General features: G+C 39.7%; 1 protein-coding gene across 1 annotated transcript in view; it reads right to left on the reverse strand.

Annotated features, from left to right (window-relative positions):
- Window positions 1–3,621: 3,621 nt before the first annotated feature.
- LOC132911902 (homeotic protein empty spiracles-like) overlaps window positions 3,622–25,314 on the reverse strand; it is a 54,002-nt gene continuing 32,309 nt past the window's right edge. The window contains exon 3 of the mRNA XM_060968929.1: window positions 3,622–6,909. Within this exon, the coding sequence (XP_060824912.1) occupies window positions 6,637–6,909 (273 nt within the window). The 3' untranslated portion in view covers window positions 3,622–6,636. The remainder of the gene's footprint in view (window positions 6,910–25,314) is intronic.

Below are 25,314 nucleotides of genomic sequence, written 5' to 3' on the forward strand. Positions count from 1 at the left end.
GTATCTGGCTAGTGGCGCGTCGTTGAGTACCGGTTATGACGAACGACCGGCGTTCCATGGGTACCAGAAGGATCTCGTTCCATCTCCAACATCCTCTCTTTCTTCTTCTTATTCTACTGCTCCTTCCTCTTCGCTCCGTCTGCCATAGAGAAGACTCTGTTTCTCGAAGGAAGTAACAGTATCCGAGTGGATGGATTCCGTGCGAGGTGTGCAGGGACCGTGTGGATTGTGTGCAGAATGAACGCAAACTGTGAGGGTAATTTGCAACACTGGCAATTTACATAATTAGCAGTTCTGAACTCGCGGCCCTCGACGACCCCCACCCTTTCCTCCACAACGCCGCTTCTCCGTCTCTTTCTTCCACTGCCTCCTCCTCGTCCTTCCTCGTCTTCTATCTTCCTTTCTCTAACGCTATTCGTCTTCGTCTGGTTTTCAGTTCTAGATCGTTGCAGCTCGTTGAGAAGATGTTGTTACGAGAGAGAGGGAGAGAAAGAAGATTCGATGCTATAGTATTGTTGTGTGAAGTGTTCTGATTCGAGGTGAAGGTAGTTTCGATACTTTCCAAGCTGCCACGGACCATAGTTTCGTAGTGATGTGCTGATAATTGGTGCTCGAAGAATGTTTGGCGATACGCTCGTTTTATCAGCTGCGAAAGTTCGGATATCGGTAAAGTGGATTTTTATCGAATAACAAGCGTGATAATTTTGCTGCTGAATCAGATTTTTGATATAATCGATGAGAAGATAAGAATCGAAATGAAATGACTTTTCAATATTCTTCTCGTACCATCCAAAGGGGACTGCAATAGCTCCTCGATGCTTGGTTCTAATCGATACTTTTGAAAAGAGAGACGAACGAACCCTACGGAGTTACATAACAGAATTACATCTACTCGAATAAAAATCGCTTTTCAATTTACCGAACCGCAAACTAGAGTGTCGTATCAGATAAATTTGAGTATTGGGATAAATAATATCTAAGCTGGACGTAATCAGGAATTGATTATGTTCCACTTAAACCGTCTCGATAAATCATCGAAGATCTGTCTTACACATGAAACTAAAACACACCAAGAATTAATTATCTGAACTAATCGATCGCTTCGATATTCCGGGGCATCGTACCATTAAGCTAATATTATTAGTGCGATTTTACGAGTATTAATAAATATCCTTGCACGATATTAACAAGTTTGATAACGAAAGGAACGAAATGTTACAAAGTGTTTCGATTATCATTTACAACGAAAGATTATAAAATCGTGAAAACGACACCTATAACTTGTACTCTATCCAAAATTACTATAATTGTTTATTAAATTATCGAGTAAAGGGCTAATTAAAAATCATCGATTTTAATCCACCTCCACAAACATCAACTGTAAAACAAACCTACCACCATGGTGTCTATCATCTCCATACTTGATACAAAGTAAAAACTTGAGAATCTCGACGAGGGACAAGATACCTGATGATAAAAAGAATCGATAAAAACTGAGTGACGCACTAATTGCCAGATCACCGCGTAATCATCGATTAAAGACGAACCGCCTCGCACGAATATTAATGAGCCGTCGAGAGTGGCGACGTTTCACCCTGAAAACGGACTTACGAGCTGTCGACAAGCGGTAGACACCGATGAACTATGAGATCTATTAATTGGCAAGCGACGTCCTCTACCTCGCTGGACTTAATTATCGGCTCTTCGGCAACGTTCCAATTAACGCGGTTCATTATAGTTATAGTCCGCGTTACCCCCACCACTCCTTCCACGGTAATTCCCAATCAGAATAACGATTAATATTCAGTACTAATTCAGTGTTTAGCGACTCTGATTATTCGATTATCACGCTGACGGTGAAACGCGTTTCGTAAAATGGAATAATAAGAACCGGAGATTAAAATTTCGTCATTCTTGTGCTAGTCCCTGTGTTTTATCTGCTTTCGTCGCTGTATCTGTATACTATGTTTCTTTTTCTTTCCCTCCTTTTATTTAGGGTTGAGGATTATTTAGAATTTAAGCCGACTAAAAGAATCGCTTTTAAGAAAGCTCCGAACGTTTCGAGGAAGGCTTTCACACAAAAGAAACTTTTCTAACGATAGAAAAACACGACCAGCTAGGGAAACTACCTAAACGCCAAATACAATAAGAGAATGAAATGAAATTTTGCCAGAATCCATATATAACTACTACTTTCTGATACGCGTTTAAAAATCTAAGAGAAAAAGCAGCGATAAATTGCTGAAAACATTCTCGTCCCTGTCAAAAGCCCCGCAGCAAAAGGAATATTTAAAAATGTAAAAAAAATTATCTCCTAATGAGTACAAGTTTAAGAATCTGCACGGTAAACATCCATAAAACCACCAAAAATATCGTCATACCGACCAAAATCGTACGAGAAGGAACACTGAAAAATCTCAAAGATATTCTTCCATCCCAATAACATGTGTGAACTCACCAAAAGAAGAAGAAGGGAGACGTGGCCGCCATTATATTGTCAACCGATAAGTGCAGGTTATAGAAGCTACTGGTGTAGTTCACGAAACTTGCGGCCCCATGAAGAGGCGGCAATTCCCGCAAAAATAATGACTCTTTGTAATGGTTCGCCTCTGCATATCCGTTGTTTCGGGCAGACACGGCGTGGTTAATTACGGGGCAGCCGACCGCTCACGTAATTATTCGTCCTCGAAGCGGCGATTATAAAGCGATTATCGACAAGGATCAGGCTGTTGGCCTGCGAAGGAAGCAGAAACGACGGTTCCGTGGAAACGGTCTGTCTCGAACATTGGTTGCATTTTCTTTTCAGTCTCTTCGAGTTTGTCCAGCGAAGATTATCGAATTCTGATGGAGCATGGCGCAGATTTCTTTGGAGAAAGCGAATTATCCAGGAGCAGGAAGGTTTCGGATCTTGGCTTTTTAAATTTGTCTTTTGATGAGATGGTCGAAGAGATTGGATGGAAAGATTGGTGAAAAGTTGATGAAGCAGATTGGATTCTTCGATGGGATTCCTCGTAGTTAGGGTTCTTCGATGTAATGGAGTTTTTCGATGAAAGTGGATGGATAATTCGTTGGAAAGGTGAATTATTCTTCGATGAAAGGTGGTGGAAGATTCTTCGGCGAGATGGATTATTCTTCTATGAAAGATGACGGTGAATTCTTGGAAAAGGTGAATTGTTCCTCGGTGAAAGGATATAGATTTGGGTTTGTGATTTTTTGGAAGTCGATGGGAAGCTTTTGCAAAGTTCTTCGGAGAGGTGAATCGTTCGGTGGAATGTGCTTAGAGTTTGATCGTTGTGTTCTCGTTAATCGAAAAGTGGATTCTTAAGTCGATGATTAAATTCGCTGAACAACGATGGAGAATTGCAATATATTTTCTTATTTCGTAGATTGTATTCTGATTTATTGCGGAAGGCTTCTAAATTTGCATAGTAGAGATTATCGAGACATCGATCGTAGAACTCTTCGATTTGGATCTTTATGTTCTTGTAAATTAAATTTCGAGGAGTTTCAAATAATCGAACATCATTGAACATTCAATGGAGAATGTAGGATTTCTTCCATTTGGCCTTCTTCTAACCGTTCCGTTTCAAGACTGGCTGGTGAATGAAACGCACACACGTGTTGTCGTGAAGAGATGATATAATTTATTTCGCTATATCGTTAGAACACGAACTGAATCATCCGTATGACCGTACAATCCTACGCTTTTTGCACGTCGAGTAAAATCACAATTCTTTTATGTACAACGTATTTACAAAAACGGACCGGTTAAGCGTGCAAGCCGATCGTTCGTCAAGAAATCACAATCCATCTCACGATCCAGACAAGATTTTCCAGTGATTCACTCGTCCATCTATTTGAATCTCGTCCATATCGATTCTAGTCGCTTTAAATATCGGCTAAGCATCGATATCGACTAAAAGACATTTTTCATTTTTCACTGTAAAGGGAGAAAAAATAAAAAAAGAAAAGGAAAAGAGACGAAGATTTCTCGTGAACGATCGTTTTTGGGCTGTCGCGCTCAGCTGTCCCGTAAAATATAATCGATATAATAATTTAAATTGTCAGTACATCTCGGACATCGATTTGACAAAGGGAAATACTGGTCGCTCGTGGGACAACGACGTTAAATACAATTCGCAAGTTACAATTCGAGTTTACACTGGGATTCTTCATTCATCTAGAAAGGATACGAAGTTTGGCACTCTCATTTTCCCCTACGTTTCTTCCTTCGTTTCTTCTTTTGCGGCTTACACATATTCAAATACGTTATGATGCACGAATCGATATTAGTAACGTGAAAATTGTTCCTCGTATTGTCTTTGTGGATAAAAAATGGAAAAGGGAACAAGGCTACTGTATAAATGTTACGAGTATCTATAACATCCTCACTTTTAAGACAAGATACTTATTTTTAACGAATCTCATTGTAAAAACGCGTGCTAAACGTATCATAATTATTTTCCAAGTGCATAGGATATGGACAAAGACCGATATAGTTTTACAAATGCTGGATAGAAGTCGATGAGTACATCGTAACACGTTTTATGTCAGTAGGCCGCGCGTGTTCACACATTGTTAACCCATTAAGCATCGAAACGGTATAAAATTCGCGCAAACGCAACATTATCATGTAACACGAATAAAGTAAGTTCCAAAAAAAAAAGATTTTTACGATTTCAAGAAGAAACTTTGACATACTTTTATCAACACTTCGACTCGTTTGAATTTCATAAAATTACAAAATTATATTAAAAAATAGTATCGGAAAAAGTATTAAGCAAAGCCTTGAAATCCCCTTTCGATTCAACTGTATAAATTAATTAAAAATATATTGCGAATAAGATGTTGCGTCAACGCGACAACGATTCTCGATGGATTAACAAGCACTCGTTCTCTTACTCGCTTTATCTCCGTAACTCTATTTGCATCTCGACCATTGCGATCAGCTTCCTCGAAAAGCGATCAAACGCGCTTTTCATCGACGAATTATTTACAGACACGTACACACACTGACACATTCACTCACGCACGCATACGCAGATACAGGTCCTCCCGTCTCGAACAAAAGATCGATCCTTCCGTCGTCTACTACGCGGAACGCAGGATCCGCCTGTCTGATCCACCACGGATCACAGTCTACGATTCTTCTCGATATTTATTTATGTACACGAGAGCTGACTGTCTCGCCATCGAACGATCTATGGCAAGATGCGTGTGAACGCGACGATCTATTTGTATGAGGATTAAAATTCGTGAAAATCCGATTCCTTCTCCCCGATCGAATATTCCAAAGGAACATCCTTTCAGCATTGGATAGTTCCCAAAGAATATTCATTCTCTCGCGCGCCTTTCCGCGAATCGATCGAGGAACTATGGTATAAGAAAACATCGGGGGGAATGATGAAATTGATATCGCCGCTGGGAGAAAGGGGCGCAATTCCGCCGAGAGAATAGGGGAAAGTTCGAAAGATCGAGCAAGTTCTTGTAAACGTTTCTGGTTTTTCCGACGTTTCCGCCGGAAATCGATCCATTTGGCTTCGTCCAAAGTTTCGAAGAAACAATACCTCCATTACCCAGCTTCCGTGGCGCTCCAAACCCCGCGCAATTCCATCGATCCTCCGGAAAGCAGTTTACTTCGCAAACGAGTTTCTCATCGGAGTTCTTCGATCGTTTCATACGCGAGAACACGGGAACGGATACGAGGAGCTACGTCAGTCTTGCCAATAGGGAAATCCGCAGTCTTCCGGTGTCGTTCAACGACGACTATAGGAATCGTCTTTACTATGACAATTCCACGAACGAACGATCACGATCTTTCTAGCGAGACGTAAATTTAATTGTCCTTCCACGCGTTTTTCGTCTCGTTTGTGTTCGTTGTTGCGATCTTTGGAAATCCGTGGGACACGCAATTCCTTGACAATTCTATTGCCGTTGTTTCCGGGTTTCGGTGACTCCTAGCCTCTTCTATATGGCGCTCGCCTTTATTTTTATTTCCGTCGTATTCTGCTAGAGAACCTTCGGAATCTCGGCAACTCCATTTCTTCAACTATCCGAGCAATCAGCGAGTATTGACTCGTGAATTCTTAAAATTTGCGATAGACGCGCAATTCCGTAAAATCTCTGATCGAACGACAACATATTTTTGGTTTTCACCGACAGTTCTGTCTTGCAAAGATTGGAACTCGTCTCGTGCTTTCACACACCATCTACTGTATTTGCAATTCCATCCAAGTTTCTCTTTCACATCCAACTGTATTCTTCCTGCGGTTTCTTCGAACTCAACGCTCCGTATTTTACTTACTCCGTACTTTACACGACCTTCGGATATTCGCGATAAGAATAAAATTCTTGCCTCGACAATTCCAACAATTTCTTCCGGTTACTCGTGTTTCTCTCGGTGAAGCTTTTCGATGCATCAGCCTCTTTCACTTTAACGTCCGCCATTCCACAATTCTTGCAATACTCGTAATTCCGACTATTCCAACGAAATTCCAAGGTTCGCCTTTCCTTCGCTTTTTCACGCTTCAAAATTTGAACCTCGATTTTAGCTCATCGAGTGGCACAGATGGAGCGGTCGTTCTTTGTCGGTTAGACGCAATTCCCGGCACCTTAGTCCAGGCAGAGAACGTCTAGCTACGCCTCCGAACCGCTGGAACACTCCTCCGCTTCTGGATCGATGTGTTCCTCTTCCTCCTCTTCCTCGTGGTGATAATCACCGGTCTCCTGTTGCCATTTGCTCACGTGATGGGTGTTCTTATTGTTGGAATTGTTATTCGCGTTCCCGCCTCCACCGCCACCGCCACCACCACCACCTCCACCGCCCCCAGATTGCTGCTGTGCCTTTGCCTCCTCCTCCTGCTGCATTCGCTTGTGCTTCGTCCGTCGGTTCTGGAACCAAACCTTCACCTGTAACAAACAACAGCAACTTTTCATTCATTTAACTCTATCATAGGATCGTAATGCGATGTTAATGAATTAGTAGATTAATTGCAAATTCTCTCTTTGTCTCTTCTCTATCTTCATTTTTTGTTAGAGGAAATAGATCAACTGTTTAAGATGAAATTTCTATCGTTGTTGGTTTTTGGCACAGTGTTCCATAGAATCCTTGATTTCTATTATTAAAATATTCGTTCAGTATGACGAAGAATTTTATAAAAATCTAGTCGAGTTATCGATCTATCAAAGGAAGGCGTGTGCAAACTATTTCCATTGCAGACTTCTCTATCTGGCACTCGTACAAAATGCAATTTGTGAAAGTTCGGAAATAAAGTCGTAAATGTAAAAGAAACTTTGTGCATGTAATAGAATACCTCGTTGGATACTTTCCCATTAACCTAAAACGATATTCTATTACTAGAAAACAAGAATCAAAAGATCGTAATTTAAATGTCCTAGAAAATATAACTAGCCTCCTATACACTGAGAGTTATTGTACCATCATACACTGTAATACTACATATGGTAACACGACGACAATTAACCTACATACAATATCCAATTCCTATAATCTAAGTACCGACCATTCCAATTTCCTTGTCTATTCTTATTCAATAATAACAATCGATTGCAATTTTCATTGACCTGCAACCTCAATCGATTCAAACATCGGACAAACAACGTCTCATACGCCTCCATATAGAAGAAATAAAATTTTTTTTCGACAAAGAACTAAAATTCTTCTTTGACAGACAAGAAATAAAATTCCAATCCAACCTTCACGCATTTTAACAAAGAAAAAAAAAGGGAGGGAAAGAGAGTGAAATTCCAGTCCAACCATTCCTTTCATCTTGGAGCATCATAAATTATACAACGATAAAGCATAAACGATTCGACGACCGTAGTTTCATGATCTCCAATCATCGTTTTCAACGTTCTCGGACCAACTGGAAATTCTGCAAGGGCTATCGACCCCCGAGCTTCGGCAAATTAAGTGGCAACTAGTTATAATCCACCCCAAGTGTATCAAGGAGCCACCCCTTAAACAGGGTGTATCCGGTTACAATGGGCCGTGTCGTTGACGCGGAACCCCTCTAGTCGAGGGTTGACGAGAAAAAAAGGGAGGGATGAAACGAGTGGTGCGACGATCGCAGAAAACGTGCATTGTCCTCGAATTGACTGTTAGATACACATTGTCCTGTTCCTGCTTCCTGTTTGCCACAGAAGGGTTGAAAGGGGCTCCATTTTCGAATTATCTACGCGTGAAATCAGCATTGTCACATTGGCTGCTGCATGGATAGAAAAGACAGGAGAGGAGGATGTTTGTCTAACTAACGTTACGATCCAACGTGTTTCTGACAAGACCCGGATTAGTCGCTGTTCACCATCCAACCGAGAGTATCGAAATTATCTGGCGAAGGGGTGGATATAGTTTGACAAATGGAAAGCGTGATATCGATGGAATAGCGTTGCGTCGATGGTGTTTAGGTGGGGTTTAGGAGAACGAGGGTGAATGGGTCTTGGGAATAATAGTTGTCTTTGGGAATTATTTAGGGTGAATTTATAGTATGGGGAATTTTTCAGGCTGAGCTAAATTTTTGGCCGATTTATAATTTGTTCAGGGTTGAGATATTTCGTTCGGCTGATTTTAGTACAAAGGACTCGATGCGAAAGTGATTTTTTTAAAAATAGAGATCGATTGTTTCGGTCTAAAATAATTCTACATTCAAATTTACTGGTCTCTTTTTAAATTAGCAGAAAAGAGCCTGTGGTCTCGTTGTTTGTTTTATGGTTATATACTTAAAATTTATATGATATTTTAGAAATTTACCAATTTGACATAAATGTTTTATTTAGATAATTGTAGGAAATCGAGATTGCTATAAGACAAATATAGAATTTCCTTCGAATGAAATGAAAATTCTACAAATAAATTCACCCTCTCCAAGCATGTGACTCCAATTCTTGGGTCTATTACGTTACCATCAACTAATTCAATTGTCCCTAATAAATCGAGTTTATTAAGCCAATCGAAAGACCGAAACACCCTGAGGGTGGATAGAACCTTACAAAGTCATCTACCGCGTAATGATATTGTTTCAAAGAAATTAAGAAAAAAATGCCACGGCATTTTAAAAAATTACTTGGCCAATTTGATCAAGAAAACCAGTTCATCTTATTCTAAAATTTTCACAGCAATTACTCGATTAACTGGGCCGTTCTCCTAAGAATAAATCGTGAAATTGTTCCGCTAATTCTATTAAATTCCCCCAAAATTATCCGCGAAAGACCCCATTCGCATAAATGTTCACTTACCCAAAGCTAAAGAAAGAACTCGTGTAAACACCGCCGAAATTATTATACCTCCAAAACTAAATGAAACCAAACAAACGAAGCAAGTGCTAAAATCATTCACCACCACCTCAATTTTCCAAAACCAATCTACAGCCTATCGCAGCTCGACAATTCCACCCCCGAAGAATCCACCTCTGCCTGAAAATCCAAAGCGTAAGAAACACCTCGGGCGCCATACTGCGAATAGTAAAATCTTTGGAAATAAAATCACAAGGAAGAGAATCGTGCCGGTATAAATCGACCAAGCTGTTGGGAGCTTTTATGCGATTTTTACAACGCACCTCCGTAAAATACTGGCGTCGATGGAGCGACTCAACGGGGGTGGTTGGGGGAATATAACATAGACCATATATATATATATATATATATATATATGATCTCTCTCTATATATATATAGAGAGAGAGAGACAGAGAGAGACAGAGAGAGAGAGAGACAGAGAGAGAGAGGGAGAGTCAGGTTAAACCGAGTGTAAATCCAGGCGGCATAAGGGGTTGGAGCAGAAGGGGGTTGGTTTCGAAAGCGTTCGAGCTTGATCCTGGGGAATAGGCCACGTATCTAGGGGTGAGAAGGGGGTGGCCGGGGTTTCCGCGTGCGTGAAGATCCGCCAATCGGCTTTCAGGACCGCCCGCGGTCGCCATGGCAACCCTCGGGGACGTAGGGTGATTACGAAATGGGGGTAACTCGATTAAACGTACGACACAGTCCTGCAGGGAGCGTTCAAACGTTAGGGGGATGAGACTACGTTAACCAACGGGGTTGCGATTCTCTATTTGCCCTCTTAATCATCCGTTAAGTGCCACAATCCTCGAAAAGTTCCCCTGGGTACACAGACGACCCTAGCTACCCTTCCCTCTTCCTCTATCTGTATCTATCTAGTCACATCGTCTGAAATTTCCCTCCCCATCCGTTCTTTCTCGTCGTACGTACTTTCGTTCGGCCATTAATTCCTCGGCTAATTGTTCGTGTTACGCCAGTCGAAGGGCGAGGAGAAGGGTGGAGGATAACACGGGGGAAGGAAATAGGTGGCTTAGAGGGGAGGATTGGAGGAGAAGTGGGGTGATTTGGATTGTGTTTCAGGACGTGAAAGTGTGAATGGAGTATCTCGGTGTAACTCGATAGATAGAACTCTGCCGATTGTCGATTAAAGTAGATTCAAGAAGTAGAATGCTAGGTGGAATTGATATTACATCGTAAGGATTTGCTGTATCCTCCAGATATTACGATGAGTACTTTGAATATCCTGTACATCGTTACATATTATCTATGTGTATTATGTATTCAAAAATTGAACTGTACCAAACATTTTCAATTACACCCCATCTCCTATCAATGTTATTGTCAAGTCGAAATTAATATTGTCGATATCTACACCAATTCTACACAGAAAGAAATTCAAAGCTAATTTCCTTTCTATAACACGTACGTAGTAGTAATTTCAAACCTTTTTACCATTAAAATTTGTTATACGAGTTAGTCATTCCTCTAACTAAATACTCGGAACAAGCTCACCTTACTATCCTTAAAACGGACCAGACCATTCTCAACCAAACCAAACTATTCTCAATGCTCATAAAAGGCAACTACTTATACACGAACCGACATACACGATGGAAACCTTGAAAGTACAAACCGCAAACATCCTTCAAATCCCTCCAACATCCGCCATTGAGATTGAAAAGCCTTCTGAAAGCCTCCAATTCCCACCAAACCCATCCAAGATGCACCGCTCAAGTTGCAACATTCCTCAAAGCCTTCCAAAAATAGCGTTGCAGAGGAAACGAATCGACATTCGATGTAAGCAGATAACCGATCAGTAACGTGACCTTCCAACTGTTTCTGCGTATTTCTATCGATCGAATTACCACGTGGATTACGGCTAATATCAATCGAGCAGGATCGCGAAGGATCGCGCAAACCAGCGCGTCGTCGTAGCGTGATCTTCGACGCTGGATAACGAGGCTGTGCACACGTGTATAACCATGCGCAAAAGTGTAATTGAAGTTGCTCCTGGTACACGTTCTAAGTGACAGGTGGACACCTTATACGCGAATCGAGGCAGAGGTTCGATGCGACGGCGTCGGTCTTCGCTTTGGAAGAACGCTCTCGGCACAGGTGTGCGTGGACAAGTCACCGTGGTAGAAGTCGAAGCGGTTTAGGAGCGTCTTCTACTCGCCGGGAAAGGAGTCGCGGCCAGCACCGACTGTATGACCATATTTGCGTTTCGGAAATTTCACTGATTGATGGCGACAACCTGATGGGCGTAATTGGCGTCCTACGGATCCTTGGGGCCGAGAGCACGCCGATTGGGCGGTCACTTCGATTTAGAGCGAACGAGAGGTGATTGGATCATGTTCCTTCTTTTTTCACACGTCACGAAACCTCGTGATGATGAATTTTGGGGGGACAGTGGTCTTTTTTTCCTTTTTATTTTTCTTCTTTCTTGAAGATTCAAAGTCTGCTTTCTAGAGATTTAGGTTGGATCGTATCGAAGATTTGAAAAGAGAACTAGTATTTCAGTTGTACGTATTGAAGGGAGATTGAGATTCTTTCTGCTAACAGAATGACACGTTCTAAGTTGATCGTCGATATGTCTGCATTCAATTTTTCTTACAATCTGCTCACCTTTTGAAATTGAAACCACGAAAGGCAAACGATCTGTGTTACGAAACGCGACAATCACGATTTCCCTCAAACCTATCTGATAATTGGTATTCTAATTATAATACGACCACGTTCGGTTGTTCTCGTTACGAAATCGTCAGATGGTCGTATAAAAAAGGAAGAAACCAGAGGCCTAATCTATCGAAGACCTTTACGTCCACTGTTAAATATAATTATCGGCTCTTTTTATTGTCCATCGTGGAAATTGGATATTCCCTAATGGAAATTAATACCGTGATTGTCATTCGCCATTTTCTCCTCGCCAAGGCATAGAAACGCCAGCCTCTCCATCGTTTTATTATAATTAAAGTTTGACACCACTTTGTCGAGATTTGTAGAACAAAGCTCCGATAAAATCACTGAGATTTCTTCGACACTTTGGTGAAAGCTTCCCATATTTTGTTATTCTTTAATAAAAAAATCTTGCATATTGTCGAGGATCTTTAGGAAACTTTATCAAATTTTCATATTACTCGGTAGACTGGCTTGAAGATTTTTAAATTTGAAAATTTCCATCAAACGTAAAATGGACTTAAATCTGGTCGTACAATTTCTTCCTACAACCACTCTGAACAATTTCATATATCAATCATAAACATGTTATCTGAAACCTTTAAAACGAACCAAAACATTATAAGAATATTCATATTTTATTACAATGTAGCAATAATTATATACTATCCTTAATTATTTATTTATATCAATTCCAATTTCCTTAAAAACCTTCAATCTATGAAACGCATAAAATAAGACGTTAAAAGAACGCAATAATTACGTAAATTAATAATTTCACAGAATGAATTCATATTTAACAAAAGCAATGAATAAATATATACATTTGTTGCCAACATCGTAGAAAATTTATAGTACGAAATTTATTAAAACATAATATATCAATTTTAAACTTTCTTTCATCCGCCACTGTACGTAGAGACTTTCAAACTCCCAAACATCTCCATACGAACTTCCTAAAATCAATCGTTCTATCAAAACTCTCCGTCATCCAACGTTCTACCAACCAAATTCCACCCCAAATATTCAAAAGCTTGCAAAATTGGAAAAAAGAAGCATCTTGCTCGCTTCAAACCCTCAAAAGATTGTCCCAAACCAACGATCAAACGAGAGGAATTAAACGGACACGATCTCCCTCATAGACCATCCGTGTTAGAGATACGAAAGAAAAACAGGCGTATCGTTTTTCCCCCGAATGAAATCCGCGGGTCTGCGACGACTAGCCAATGGCGAGTGTCCATAGCACCCCATAATCCCCCAGGGCCTGACCAGTCACGCTCGAAACATTATTTTTAATCCCGTGAACGCGTCGCGACGAATCCACGCCCCGCCGATCGTGCCACGGCTAAATAAACCCGACGATATTATTTTTCAATTGTCCACGGGCACACGCATACACGCACGCACACAGCGGAGCGCGCACGCGTGTTTTGTTAGGACGAAATTGAGCGTGATCTGCGCGCCAAGGGGTGGCAATTTCGCCGGATGCGCCTTCATCTGCGTGCAACATTTTTTATTGTCGACAAACGAGATGGTTCCGCTCGCGGAGCTTTGCGTGAGAAATCGATGGAAAATAGATATAGATATTATACATCGGTACAAGTTTCGAGCATTTCGTATACATCGTATGATGATTTTTCTACTTCTTTTTGTTCACTGGCTTTTATGTCTCTTTTGTTCTTTTTTCTCTTCTTTTTTTTGGAAAAGGATCGCAGAGGATCGTAAAGGATTGAAAAGCGTGGAATCGATGGTGGTGCTTTTAAGAAGAGGAAATGACGATACTTGGGACTTGAGAATAGTTGAGATAATACGTGGTAGGCAGAATTCTATAATGGAGTAATTACGTTAAATGTGCATAGGAGTGGAAATCGAAGGTTGAAGATTGGATTAATTCATAGTTGGCTTAAATTAACGAAATTCTAGTACCAGTTTAAAAGCTACGATTCTTTGACCAAAATCAAAAATCTAATTGAAGAATAGCTATATTTAAGACTTATTATTTCCACTGATTAAAAAATCTGTAAAAATTTGTACCACACTCGTACCAGCAGCCATCTTAATCTTCTCAAAACTACCCTTATTCTGTAACATACGTCATTAAAATTTCCCATTCTCCATTAATATTAATATTATTCACTGGAGAATGTAAGAGATACTATCGCCGATAAAATCTCAATATATTCACGATAGCCATATGCAACGATACCTTAAAACAAAAGATCGTACAACCCGAGTCATCCAATTACCTGCAACGAAACCAAACGAAGCTAGATAATTAAAACACGCAACGTAGTTTTAAGAACTTTCAAACTTTACGCTAGAATAATTGTTATTTCTTGCAACGGTAATCAAAGTCAAATATCACGACTAAGAAGAGACACACATGGTCCAGACGAAATCCAGCCGATCAATCGGAAAATATTGGCGAGGCAAGGCCGGCAATTTCATCGAACACACACCGTTTCTGCCTGCTGACGTGTATTTACCAACGGTTGAGGATTTTTTTCCAGCGGATTTCCAGTAGAATTAAAAAAGGGAATGATATTTTGCTAACGGGATACCAAACGTCACGTTTCCAAAGAATGGCACGACACCTGCGTGGATTAACGACACCAGGTTGCGACGCATGCAGGGTGGAGACGTCCAATCAATACGACAAAGAGGGGAAAGATTGATCAAATACAGATCCTTCAAGTTTGGTCAATGGTAGATATCAAACAGCGATAATTGTTTCATCTCCGTGCGATTGATTTTTTGTTTGTCCTGAAACGTTGCTAAAAAGATTTCGGATGGAACGTGTGTACAGATATCGTAGGTTGTAAGTCAAGTTTGTTGCGACTTCTAATCTATTAGATCGTCCGAAAAGTTTCTTTCGTTTTATAAGGAAATAATGGATGCATAACATTTTCCGTTTTATATTATTTTATTGAATTGCGATACATTTTGTTCTATCAAAATAAAGATTACAACGTTCAACAGATTAGATTTCATGTTTGTATGAAGATGCATCGTTGTAAAAGAATGACATTTTTCGGACAACCGAATACTTTGAGGCTGAGATATGTACAGAATACAAGGTATTTTATAATTGTAAATTATAATTATAGAAGGAATTGTGAATGATTTACTGTGATAATAGAGGCTGATACAGTTTCTAACATTTTACAAACAAAATGAATTTCAATTCATCCTAATATTTAATGTCTAAATAAAAAACAAGCACAGCACTGCGTTCTTCGTAAACATGACAATCATCTTCGAATTATACTTTTCTTCGAACACCTTTCGCGGATAGAAATCGATAAAATAACGCACGAAGGTAATCAACCATAAACTTCAAGCTTCGAATAAAGAATGAGACAAGATTTTCAAGTAGAAACGAACATATCACGCATTCTGCATAAATGTGACGATGATTTCCAGACAAAATGAATCTCACGCCTTTCCTCTAACAACCTTTACGAGAAGAACCGATGAAACGACGTGTAAGTACAGTCAATCGGAAAACTCGATCCTCAAACGGAGAATAATAACAGATATTTTATTCAAAATAAAAAAAATGATATGAAACATTTTCAACAAGGCCATCGACAACAAATTTCCAAACAAAGTGTTACTCAAGGAGCCTTGCAAAGATTCCAAAAGAAAGACTTCCATTCTTGTCTTGCAGAACAAGAAGCATAGTCTCGTCCCTAAAGTGTAACGATTTCTTCGAGCGATCTCGAATCGGCTTGAAGGAGAGCTTCCTCGCGAGTGGAGGCCGACAGTATGCACACGAAGTCGACGACACACGACAGTGACATGCCAGAATCGTGACGAGAAAACCAACGTCCTTTCCCCTCTGTTCCTTCCACGCAACCAAAAGGGATGAGGAGCGAGTTTGAAAGAGAGGAATCGTTTTGCTTCGCCACTGCACCGCGCCTATCGTTTACGCCGATCGTTCGAATCGGGAATATCGTTCGCGTTTCGCTTCCTTTTCATCGGCCTTTGAGCTTCGCCGATCGTTTGGAGCCAACTTTCGCCAATTTTCTTCCCAAAGGAATTTCTTTTTAAATCACACATATACTTACACATCGGAACGTCCTGGATGTATAAATGGACTCTGGTAAATTTTCTTCTCTAAGAATTTTTTCTTTTTTTCGAAATTGTACATAGATACATATATATTGGAAGGTTTGAGATATATGAATAAATTTTGTAAATTTTCTTTCGAAAAGAATTTTCTTTTTTTTTTACGTTATTAACACACCTCGATATGTTCACACGTGTGTCATTTGTGAATGTTTTCTCTGGAAGAAAACATTTTTTATTAAATCTTAGGGGTATGGAAACTTTGCGACAAATACACGACACATTAATCACAATTAAAGAAAACATCTCGATTGATATAATTAAATTTTTATTTCGCGATTGCTAATAAAAAAAATACCTAAATGTCATTAAGATTAATTGAAGCATTTCATCTTTCCCTATCACGCATATCTTATACAAAGTATCAAAGGATGTGTGTCAACAAGCACGCAATCTAGAAGAAGAGAGATAGAGAGAGAGAGAGAGAAAACTCTTCACGCAAATTTCGCCGCTTTAATTACCCATTGTTCACGTTCTCTCTCGAAGAGGCGTTACTCGCCAAGCGTAGAAACAAGACAGGCCTCCCTCATTGCCATCTAGTTAGCATAATATCGTTTTTATGAGGGAACGATAAGCGGCTCGTAAAACGACTGACGGGCCACGAGAAACCACGATATATAAGTATGTACTTACATACAGGTCTCGATAGCGCCATAATAAATATACAAGTTCTAATCGTTTTCTACGCGTTTGTCATTGGAGAGATTAATTTCAAGGCTCAGAGAACAAATGGTATAAATGATAAATTCCTTGATACTGTGAATTTATCGTGCGTAAAATTAAATTTTAGTATCGAGATCCGTATGCTCCCAGACATTAAATCGTATCAGTATACAAATATATTCGTAAAGTGGAAAATTTTAAATACATATTAAAATTAACATCGTGCAGATGAAAAATGAAGATTACGTAGCCTGTTCCAATTCTGTCCCAATCGATTCTATATCATTTTAGATCAACGTCTTTACCAACCAATCTTACGCAATCTTACGCCAGAGCCAAAGAAACGAAAATCAAAGTTTCAAAAAGAAATCTCATGCAAGCTGTATCGTTGCAGGATCCAAAATCCAAAATTTCTAATCTATAACTTATTTGGTGATACTTGTAAGAATCTAAGTTCGCATAAACATCCACAGTTTAATTACAAATTTTTCAGTCAGCCGATTAGCTCGACTCATTTCCAAAATCTCCACCAACGATCGATCTATATACCATCCTCATCCCAGATCCTAAATCTCTGCCAAGAATCAAGAGAACGAAGACTCGAGCAAGTTCGAGTCAATTCGTTCGCGGAAGACGTTCGCCGACACGGCTCGATGAATCACTCTTGTACCGTTCGATTCTCGAAATTCCGCGTTCCTGCTTGCCGGGAATGAAAATCACTAAACGGAAGGGGACGAAGAACGAAAAGGAAAAGAAAAGAGATGAAAGGTCGGAGAACAGGATAGAGAGGAAAAAGGAAAGAACGGTGCAGCGGCTACCGATATAATATCAAGCGGCTATTATTCTTGGCGAATACGCGCGCGTACCCTTTTGCCAGCCGTGTGTTACGTTGCCTCGTGGACGGTAATGGAAGAAGTTTTGCATATTATGCAGGCCGCGTGCGGATTCTCTATGCATAATGAGGCGTGTCGTCGCTGGACTAAGAATAAAGCATTGCGAATGCGCTGTCATCCCGATATTGTATGTGAACGTGGCCTCCTCTTCCTGGCGCAATTATGCGACCGATTCGCCGCACTACCCCCACCCATCTCCTCGCTAATTATATTTCAGATTAACGCCAGTGAATGCCACCGGGGGTCGTCCATTTCCAACTTCGTTTCGATGGAATTCATTAATGGACCGCTTCCAAATGATTGCAACAGACGATACGCTCGATAATATTAAACTCGTGAAAGTGCAAGCTTGATTCTTGGAATTTTATTTTTGTTTCGTTCAAATACTTTTCTAACGTAGGAAAATGAGTCATCGTTTGAATATTCTCAGTCGAAAGTGTTATCTGAATACGTTAGGTATCGTGAAACTTTGAATTTTCGTTTAACGTTCATTGATTTAATCCATTAATCAGAGCGATTGGAATGGAATGCTTGATGATAATATTATCTCTGAAAATGGAAGCTTGCTTCTTGGAATTTTATTTTTGTTTCGTCAAAATACTTTTCTAATAGAGGAATCCTTGCTCGAATATTCCGAGTCGAGCTAAATTTCACACTAACGTGTATTTGCACGTCTTACATGATGTCGTGAAACTTTGAATTTTGGTTTAATGTTTATTAGTGGGGTTTATTAATCTGTGAAAGCTTGCTTCTTGGGATTTTCCTCCTGATTATTTATCTGCTTATCGCAAGAAGATTGATATAAATTGAGTTTAATTTCGAGCTAACGTGTATCTATCGTCAGGATATCTTATTACGTGATGTACTTTTACTATTTGAGAAAAGTAATATGTTAAAATGTTTGAAACTTACATGTTAACATGTTTGTCTTGATATATTAGATATTCTAAAGTATTCAAAATCAAAACTAAACTCATTATAATACCACACCTATAAAATGAAATCTCAATTACTGCGCATTAATTTTTCACTAATACTCTAAATACAGGTGTCATCGGCGTCAACGACGAAAAGAAAATTTCGTAAAACACAGCTGTCGTCAATGATCGAGGTCATGCGTCGATAATTGCGTTCCATTTAGCCTTGTCATCTTTTTACGTTTGTGAGGAAGGATTTATGGGAATGTACGACTACTTAAAAAGTTAATACTAAAATACTTGGTTACGCAAAACATTTAAAAAGCCATCGGATTACATAAACCTTACAAAAAATCGCTCTGCTCCAATTTTAATTGAAACATTCGAAACGAATGTTGCATGAAAAATGTGTAATGATTTTCTCTAGGGACTTTTGTGCGTCGTTGGCTGCAATAGCGCCAAGGCCGATTAAAACTGGGGGTACCTAACCTGACGCACGATAATTGACGCAGAAATCGGGCTCGATAAGAATCCCATGATCTTAACTAAAACGGTCGCTATTTACATTTTTATGGAACCGGTAATTTGAACTTGGAATTAATTTACCGAAGTATTTGTAAGATATTATAAGAACGAGGCAAAGCGAGTTGCGCGGCAAAGATTGAATTGCAAATGACCACGCAATTCAACACGGCAACAAGTGTGTACTTTCTTGGGTTACTGATGAACCCCCTGCGTGCGCTCGCGCGCGCGCACGCCTGATGGTTTGATCAATTAGATTCGTTTTTCTTTCAGTTTGATCCAGTACTCTCTACGTGACCGACCTGCGAAGTAATATCAACGCGCACACTGATATTTCATTGTTTCCCAGCTAACCGCTATTTTACATTCAACCAGTTCACTATACATCAGTTATCGTGACATTCTTTCTCAACTGGGTATCCCGCTTTACGCTTTGAACATTAGTCGACAATGTTTCACATACGGCAGAATTTCCTAGAATAATGACAACGTAACCTACAAGGACGATGTTATCGTTCTTAGCAACTAAATGACGTCTAATTAGCAACATTGTGGAGCTATTACACCGAATAATGACAAATGTATAGTCTGCTCAACGAATCGAGATATCGGATATAAAAAAAAAACGTGGTAAGCATTTTGACGAAATGGAATTAGACTGACCTAGAAATATGGTCGAAAGATATAATAAAAAAATATAAAAGGAATATTTTCGAGATATTACAATAGTCTATTTACTATATTAGAAGCTATTAGGTATTATCAAAATTCTTCAATTTCTATACTCCAGTTAGATGAATACTTAGAACATAAGCGTATCGTAGGTTGAAGGATTCACCAGCACAACCGTCTTTTGAATTTTGTCTTTTCTCATTTTCCTCGCCAAAATAAAAATCTAGAGAAATAGCTTCGAACGCGAATAACTAGAATAACTAGAATGCGAGTGAACAAAAAGCAGATGCTCAAAACTACGCGCAGTCCTAAGACACTACGCGCAGAGAATGCACAGAGAATCCACAGAACGATCAAAGAACCCTGAAACGAGTAACCTGTTATCATCTCCAATTTGCACCACTGTTCAACAACAACCGAATTTGATTAGACATTGAGAGTCGTGGCCCGAGGTGTTGGCAACGGATCTGGAACCCCTTCGCGATGAACGTGTAGAGTATGACGACGAAAAACGCCTGCAGCGACCACCCGACAATGTTCTCGCGTCCATGCGGACCCGGCATTACGCCGGGTTAAGGCGAAGCGACGAAAAAACGGAGAGAACGGGGATGCGATGGTGTGCGCGCGAGATTATAAGGTTGTTAACGACGCGGGGCCGCGTACCCGGCCAACTGAAACCCGATGCAAATTACGCGGTAATATACAGTCCAGCATGCTAATAACGTTGCAGTAAATATCACCGCGTATTTCGCGTCGAGAATATATGGCCGTGCCGCGTTTATTTTGCCCGCGAGACGATTTCGATGCACTGCGCAGGCGCAACAGGCCCCGTGGCGGCGCTCTCGTTCGTTAGGGCGCACCCACAACAAAAACGTATTTCTCAGAATTGAACGTTATTTAAATAAATTTTTATTTCTTAACATTTTATTCGTTATTCGTTTAGCTGTTATTCAATTTCGATCTTCTACTCGTTTATTCGTTATCCGTTGATTGGTTATGGGATTTTTACTTTTTAATTCTTTAACTCGTTAGTCCATTTCGATTCTTCGTTCGAGTATTCTCCATCGAAAAGAAACTCGTTTAACCGTTACATCCTTATTCAAAGTACGTAATTATTTTTTACCTCTTTCGAATGGAAACTTTGTATTCATCCCCTGGAATTACTTATTACTTATTAATATTCTTATTACTTTTACGTGATCGTTTATACGTTATTTAATTCCAATTCGTTCTTTCAATGCCTAATCGATATCAATCTCTTATTCCTCACGTAAAATGCGAACCATTACTTATCCATTATAATTTTATTCAAAACTATAATAGCCCATCTTTTATGACACTACATACATCTGTGTACTCCTCAAAGAATACTTCTTTCTGACAAACCAATTTCGTTTTATCGATGAAGATCAATAAGAGCCGATGGAAACAAACTATTAGCGTCTCGAACGGAACCAATATTTTATACAGTATATTAACCCGTCTCTCCTGTTTAAAAATTTCAAATAACAAATAAGAGACATGGAATAAATTCGATCTAGAGGAACGTTTGGCCAACGCTGTACCATCCACAGACTCCTTTCATTGTCCTTCGTGTACTCCGCCTCCCTTGGCCTTCCTACAGCCGCGAAAAGACGTTTCTGTCGTTACGCTGATAAGCGGCAATTAACTGGATGATTTACGGACCCGGCTTAAACCGGTGTTAACCATACTCGACCGATTACTTTGTAAGCTCTAGACAGGTACCTATATGCAAGAACGACCGCGACGACAAATGTCTGATTTACTGCTGACCTTCTTTTCTGCTTACCAACCAAATGTCTCGTTAATTATAACTGCTAATAAGCACCTACTTACAATCAGCTATGAAAAACGCAGCAATTTCGTGCTTAAAATAATAGCAAAAGACTCCCTCTCTCAGTCTTTCGTTTGGAGTGTCAGCGTCGTTAGAGTCTTCTCTTATTCGAAGATTCTTATTTCTGCTCTTACTTACTGCTTTCCATTTTTATGAGGACAATATTATGATTTATTAACCCATTAGGAATGTTAGATTTTTTCCTCGCTAGTTATAACTAAAAAAATGTTTGTATATCTGCAGAAAAAGAATTTGAAAGTGCAAAAGTGCAAAAAGCAAAGTGTTTAATATTTAGTAGCTAAAACAGAAACCTCTACTTGGTTTTCATTTCTTCGCTCGTGGTCGCGAAAATATCAATCTACAGAAATATTCACAATCAATCCGTAACGATTTCATGCTGCGCGTAATGATCGGAGATCAACATTTTGAACTTTCTCTTTCAATCTGTTGTTTGAAATCTCACTCGTCTCTCGTTCAAAATGTTTTTATTTCCGCAATTACTTATTACTTTTATTCTTTCGAGACGACGATCCGCTCGATGATTTATTAACACGTTACCAGCTGTTGATCTCTTTGCCTCGCTAATTGTAGGTGTTAACCGCTGACGTGTTCGGTTGTTCTTCCTTTTGCAACTTTCCGCGGTTTTGTTTCTCTCGTCGATCGTTTCTTCTTCGTCCGCTAATAATCTGTCTCATACTTCATCTCTTGCCCGCACGCCGCTATTAATCACGGACAATCGTGCTTAATGCTGTTTGAGTTCTTACGTCGAGACATCGATAATTCTTCAGTGACCAAGATACAAATCCATTGGGGCGTTCTCTTGTTAGTTTTTCCCTATGCTCGTTAATGCAACTTTGTAAAGCAACGGTCCATCTTCTGGTTTGCAAACAAGCGGCCGATCTCGATTGGTTTTGCGCTGTTAATTATCGGGCCAGGTTCGATCTTCCGTCTCTCGAGCTGGTTTCGAGGTTTACGAGCACACGGCGATACCGATCGTTCCTCTACGGTAAGATCGTCCGCTCTGATGCATGGACTTGCAGATCTTATTGCCCGTGTACCGACGGTTTAATGACTCGAGATCGTAAGCCCGAGATGCGAGAGTCACGATGATTGGTACGAAACATCCGAGTCGCGTGGTATCCAAGCGAATGATGCTCGACTCAATGCTTGGTTTACATTGCGATTAATGCAACGTTACAGGAATAGTCACATCGCAATTCGCACGGTACAATTTGCATCGTAAAGTTTCCGCTGAAATTTGGAACTCGCCCTTCTCCAAGTTTTCTTCGACGAAACTGTGTTTGGATTATAAACTAAGATTGGATTATACGAGAATGGTTACATTGCAATTCGCACGTTACATTCGCAATTTGTATCGTAAACTTTCTGCTGGAACGTGGAGCTTGGCTGTCTGAAAGTTTTTCAACAGAGCTATCGATTGAGTTGAACAAAGTTAGATTATATGGAACGAAATATCGAAGCAAACGATAGTCGCTTCTCGAGTTAGTTGGATCATTCTAAGATGTTCGTTAATGTAAGAGTTTGTATTCGTTTGTTTAAGCTTGTGAATTTTCAATTTCTTCCGACAGCGAAATCTTCGTTCGATCAATCGGTACATAGAACGTTCTATAGAAAAGTCATTTTGAACGATTCGCCTGCTCTATAAATCAACTTTCGAAACGATATCAATTTCACGTTTCAAATGAGACCAAATAGTCTACGAACTTCCAGCAACTATCGCAGAATACTCTGTGAAAGTATATTCACTTGGATACACTTCTATCATAAACATAAGCTACCGATTAAACGGTACGGCGAATAATTCGCATTTCTTCGTCTTCAAAAATTCGATGAAACATCATTACGTTATGGCGAATAATTGATCACACGCATCTCCTCTTCTTCCATGCTTTATCTTCGCTTCGTAAGAATCGTCTTCGCGCTACGATGTTTATTCGACGTGTGTCGTTGTCGTGGATTTATTAGAGAAAGTTAACGCTGTTGCTCGGTGGATCGTTTCTAACGACACACACACAGACACACGTGGCAACATGTATACGCACATCGAGTTTACAGCCCCGAGTCATCAACATTGTAGCGATATTGGCATTAATCATCGATGCGAAACGTTGATCGAAATCCGGAGAAGGGTTGGAGATTAATCGTCTTCCGGCGGCCTCGTAATCAATTAAAGTCGTCAGCGTGGTATCAATTTTAAAAGCTCCGATGGAAAATGATTCGCGTCATTAATCCTGCGACTATCCCTCCAACGCTTTTTCCATAGTTGAAGCACATGTTCGTGATTCCGTCCTTTCTTTATAGTTTGTTAAATAGTTCTTTATACTTTGGACGATTGATTGGTATTGATTTTGGAGAAATGTTTCATGTCGATTTTATATAACGTAACAAAATATACGTTCCGTCTTAATTATTAGGAAGCCTATAATCAAGAAAATTATTCCTTAGAGGGTTGTTACTCTCATTAATTTATCGTACATATACGTGGAATATGATTTCCATTCAACAAACTTGGAGAACGAAAGGAGATATCACAGAAAAGATCGTCGATCGTTTATGGAAAAAATCCAACGACGGCTAAAGAATCTTGGAACCAAATTTTCAACGCAAACTTAGTCCCAGACGCTGCTCTAACATTTTTTGCACCCTCGTTTTTCCACGATCACATCCTTGAATATAAAACATCTCTGTGGCAAGATCTCTTCTTCCATCCCTTTGGCAACGTTCTAATAGTTTCATCTCGTCTTCTGCCTGCAGATAATTACAATGCATACTTGTCAATGGATAAAAAATCTACAGAATCCCCACCTTAAGGCAACACACCTTTAATCATCCTGACAACTTTCCAACTCTTCCATCATATCTTCCACACACCTCTGCATAATTACATCCTCGCCAATTAACCCATTTGCAACAGATGATATATAGTAGAACTCCACTTACATGAAGTCGTCAAGAGACAAACAATTCGTATAATTAGATTTCATATACATAATAGTTTACATTCAGATACAGTCGTATATCAATGAAGTTTACTTTTACTTTACTTTTACCGACCCTTATACTACATACATCATTTAACAAAGAACTTTAAATTATTATTTACATTTTTCTGCAAAAACAAATGATATATTTAACGAAACTTTATCGATACTTATTTTCATTAGCTATACGCTTATTTTCATCGCCGATCGTAAGCGGATTCAATCTGCAGGAGTTGGTCTAATTAAAAAAAAAAATCGCTTAATTAAGAATTTTATTAGCCAATTTCTCGATCGCACGCATCAACACGAAACGCGACGAATTTCACAACCGATGAATGACACGAGCCAAACATGGGCACGGAACAGTTGAAACAAGAACGGCAACATATTCACCTGCTCGATGCTGCTCGCTATCTCTTCATCAATTCGTTTCTTCAGGTTCACGCGCCATCTACACAAACGTACTCGTTCGTCTTTAATTGCTTAACCGGAGCGTCGGCGCGCTAATTGCGACGTGAAAGCTCGTCAGCGGCAATAAAACCGAGCGATCCAGTAACCGACGCATTTGCATCCCCCAGGACGAACCTTTTCCGCATGCATGATCTCGCCAGGCCTAACAATTAGTTCTTTCTTTCTCCTTCTTCTGTTCTTTTTTTTTCGTTTCTTTTTCTTACATCGTTCGCGATTTCA

Source organism: Bombus pascuorum, chromosome 11 (assembly GCF_905332965.1).
Source record: "Bombus pascuorum chromosome 11, iyBomPasc1.1, whole genome shotgun sequence".
In the NCBI taxonomy this organism is placed as follows: domain Eukaryota; kingdom Metazoa; phylum Arthropoda; class Insecta; order Hymenoptera; family Apidae; genus Bombus; species Bombus pascuorum.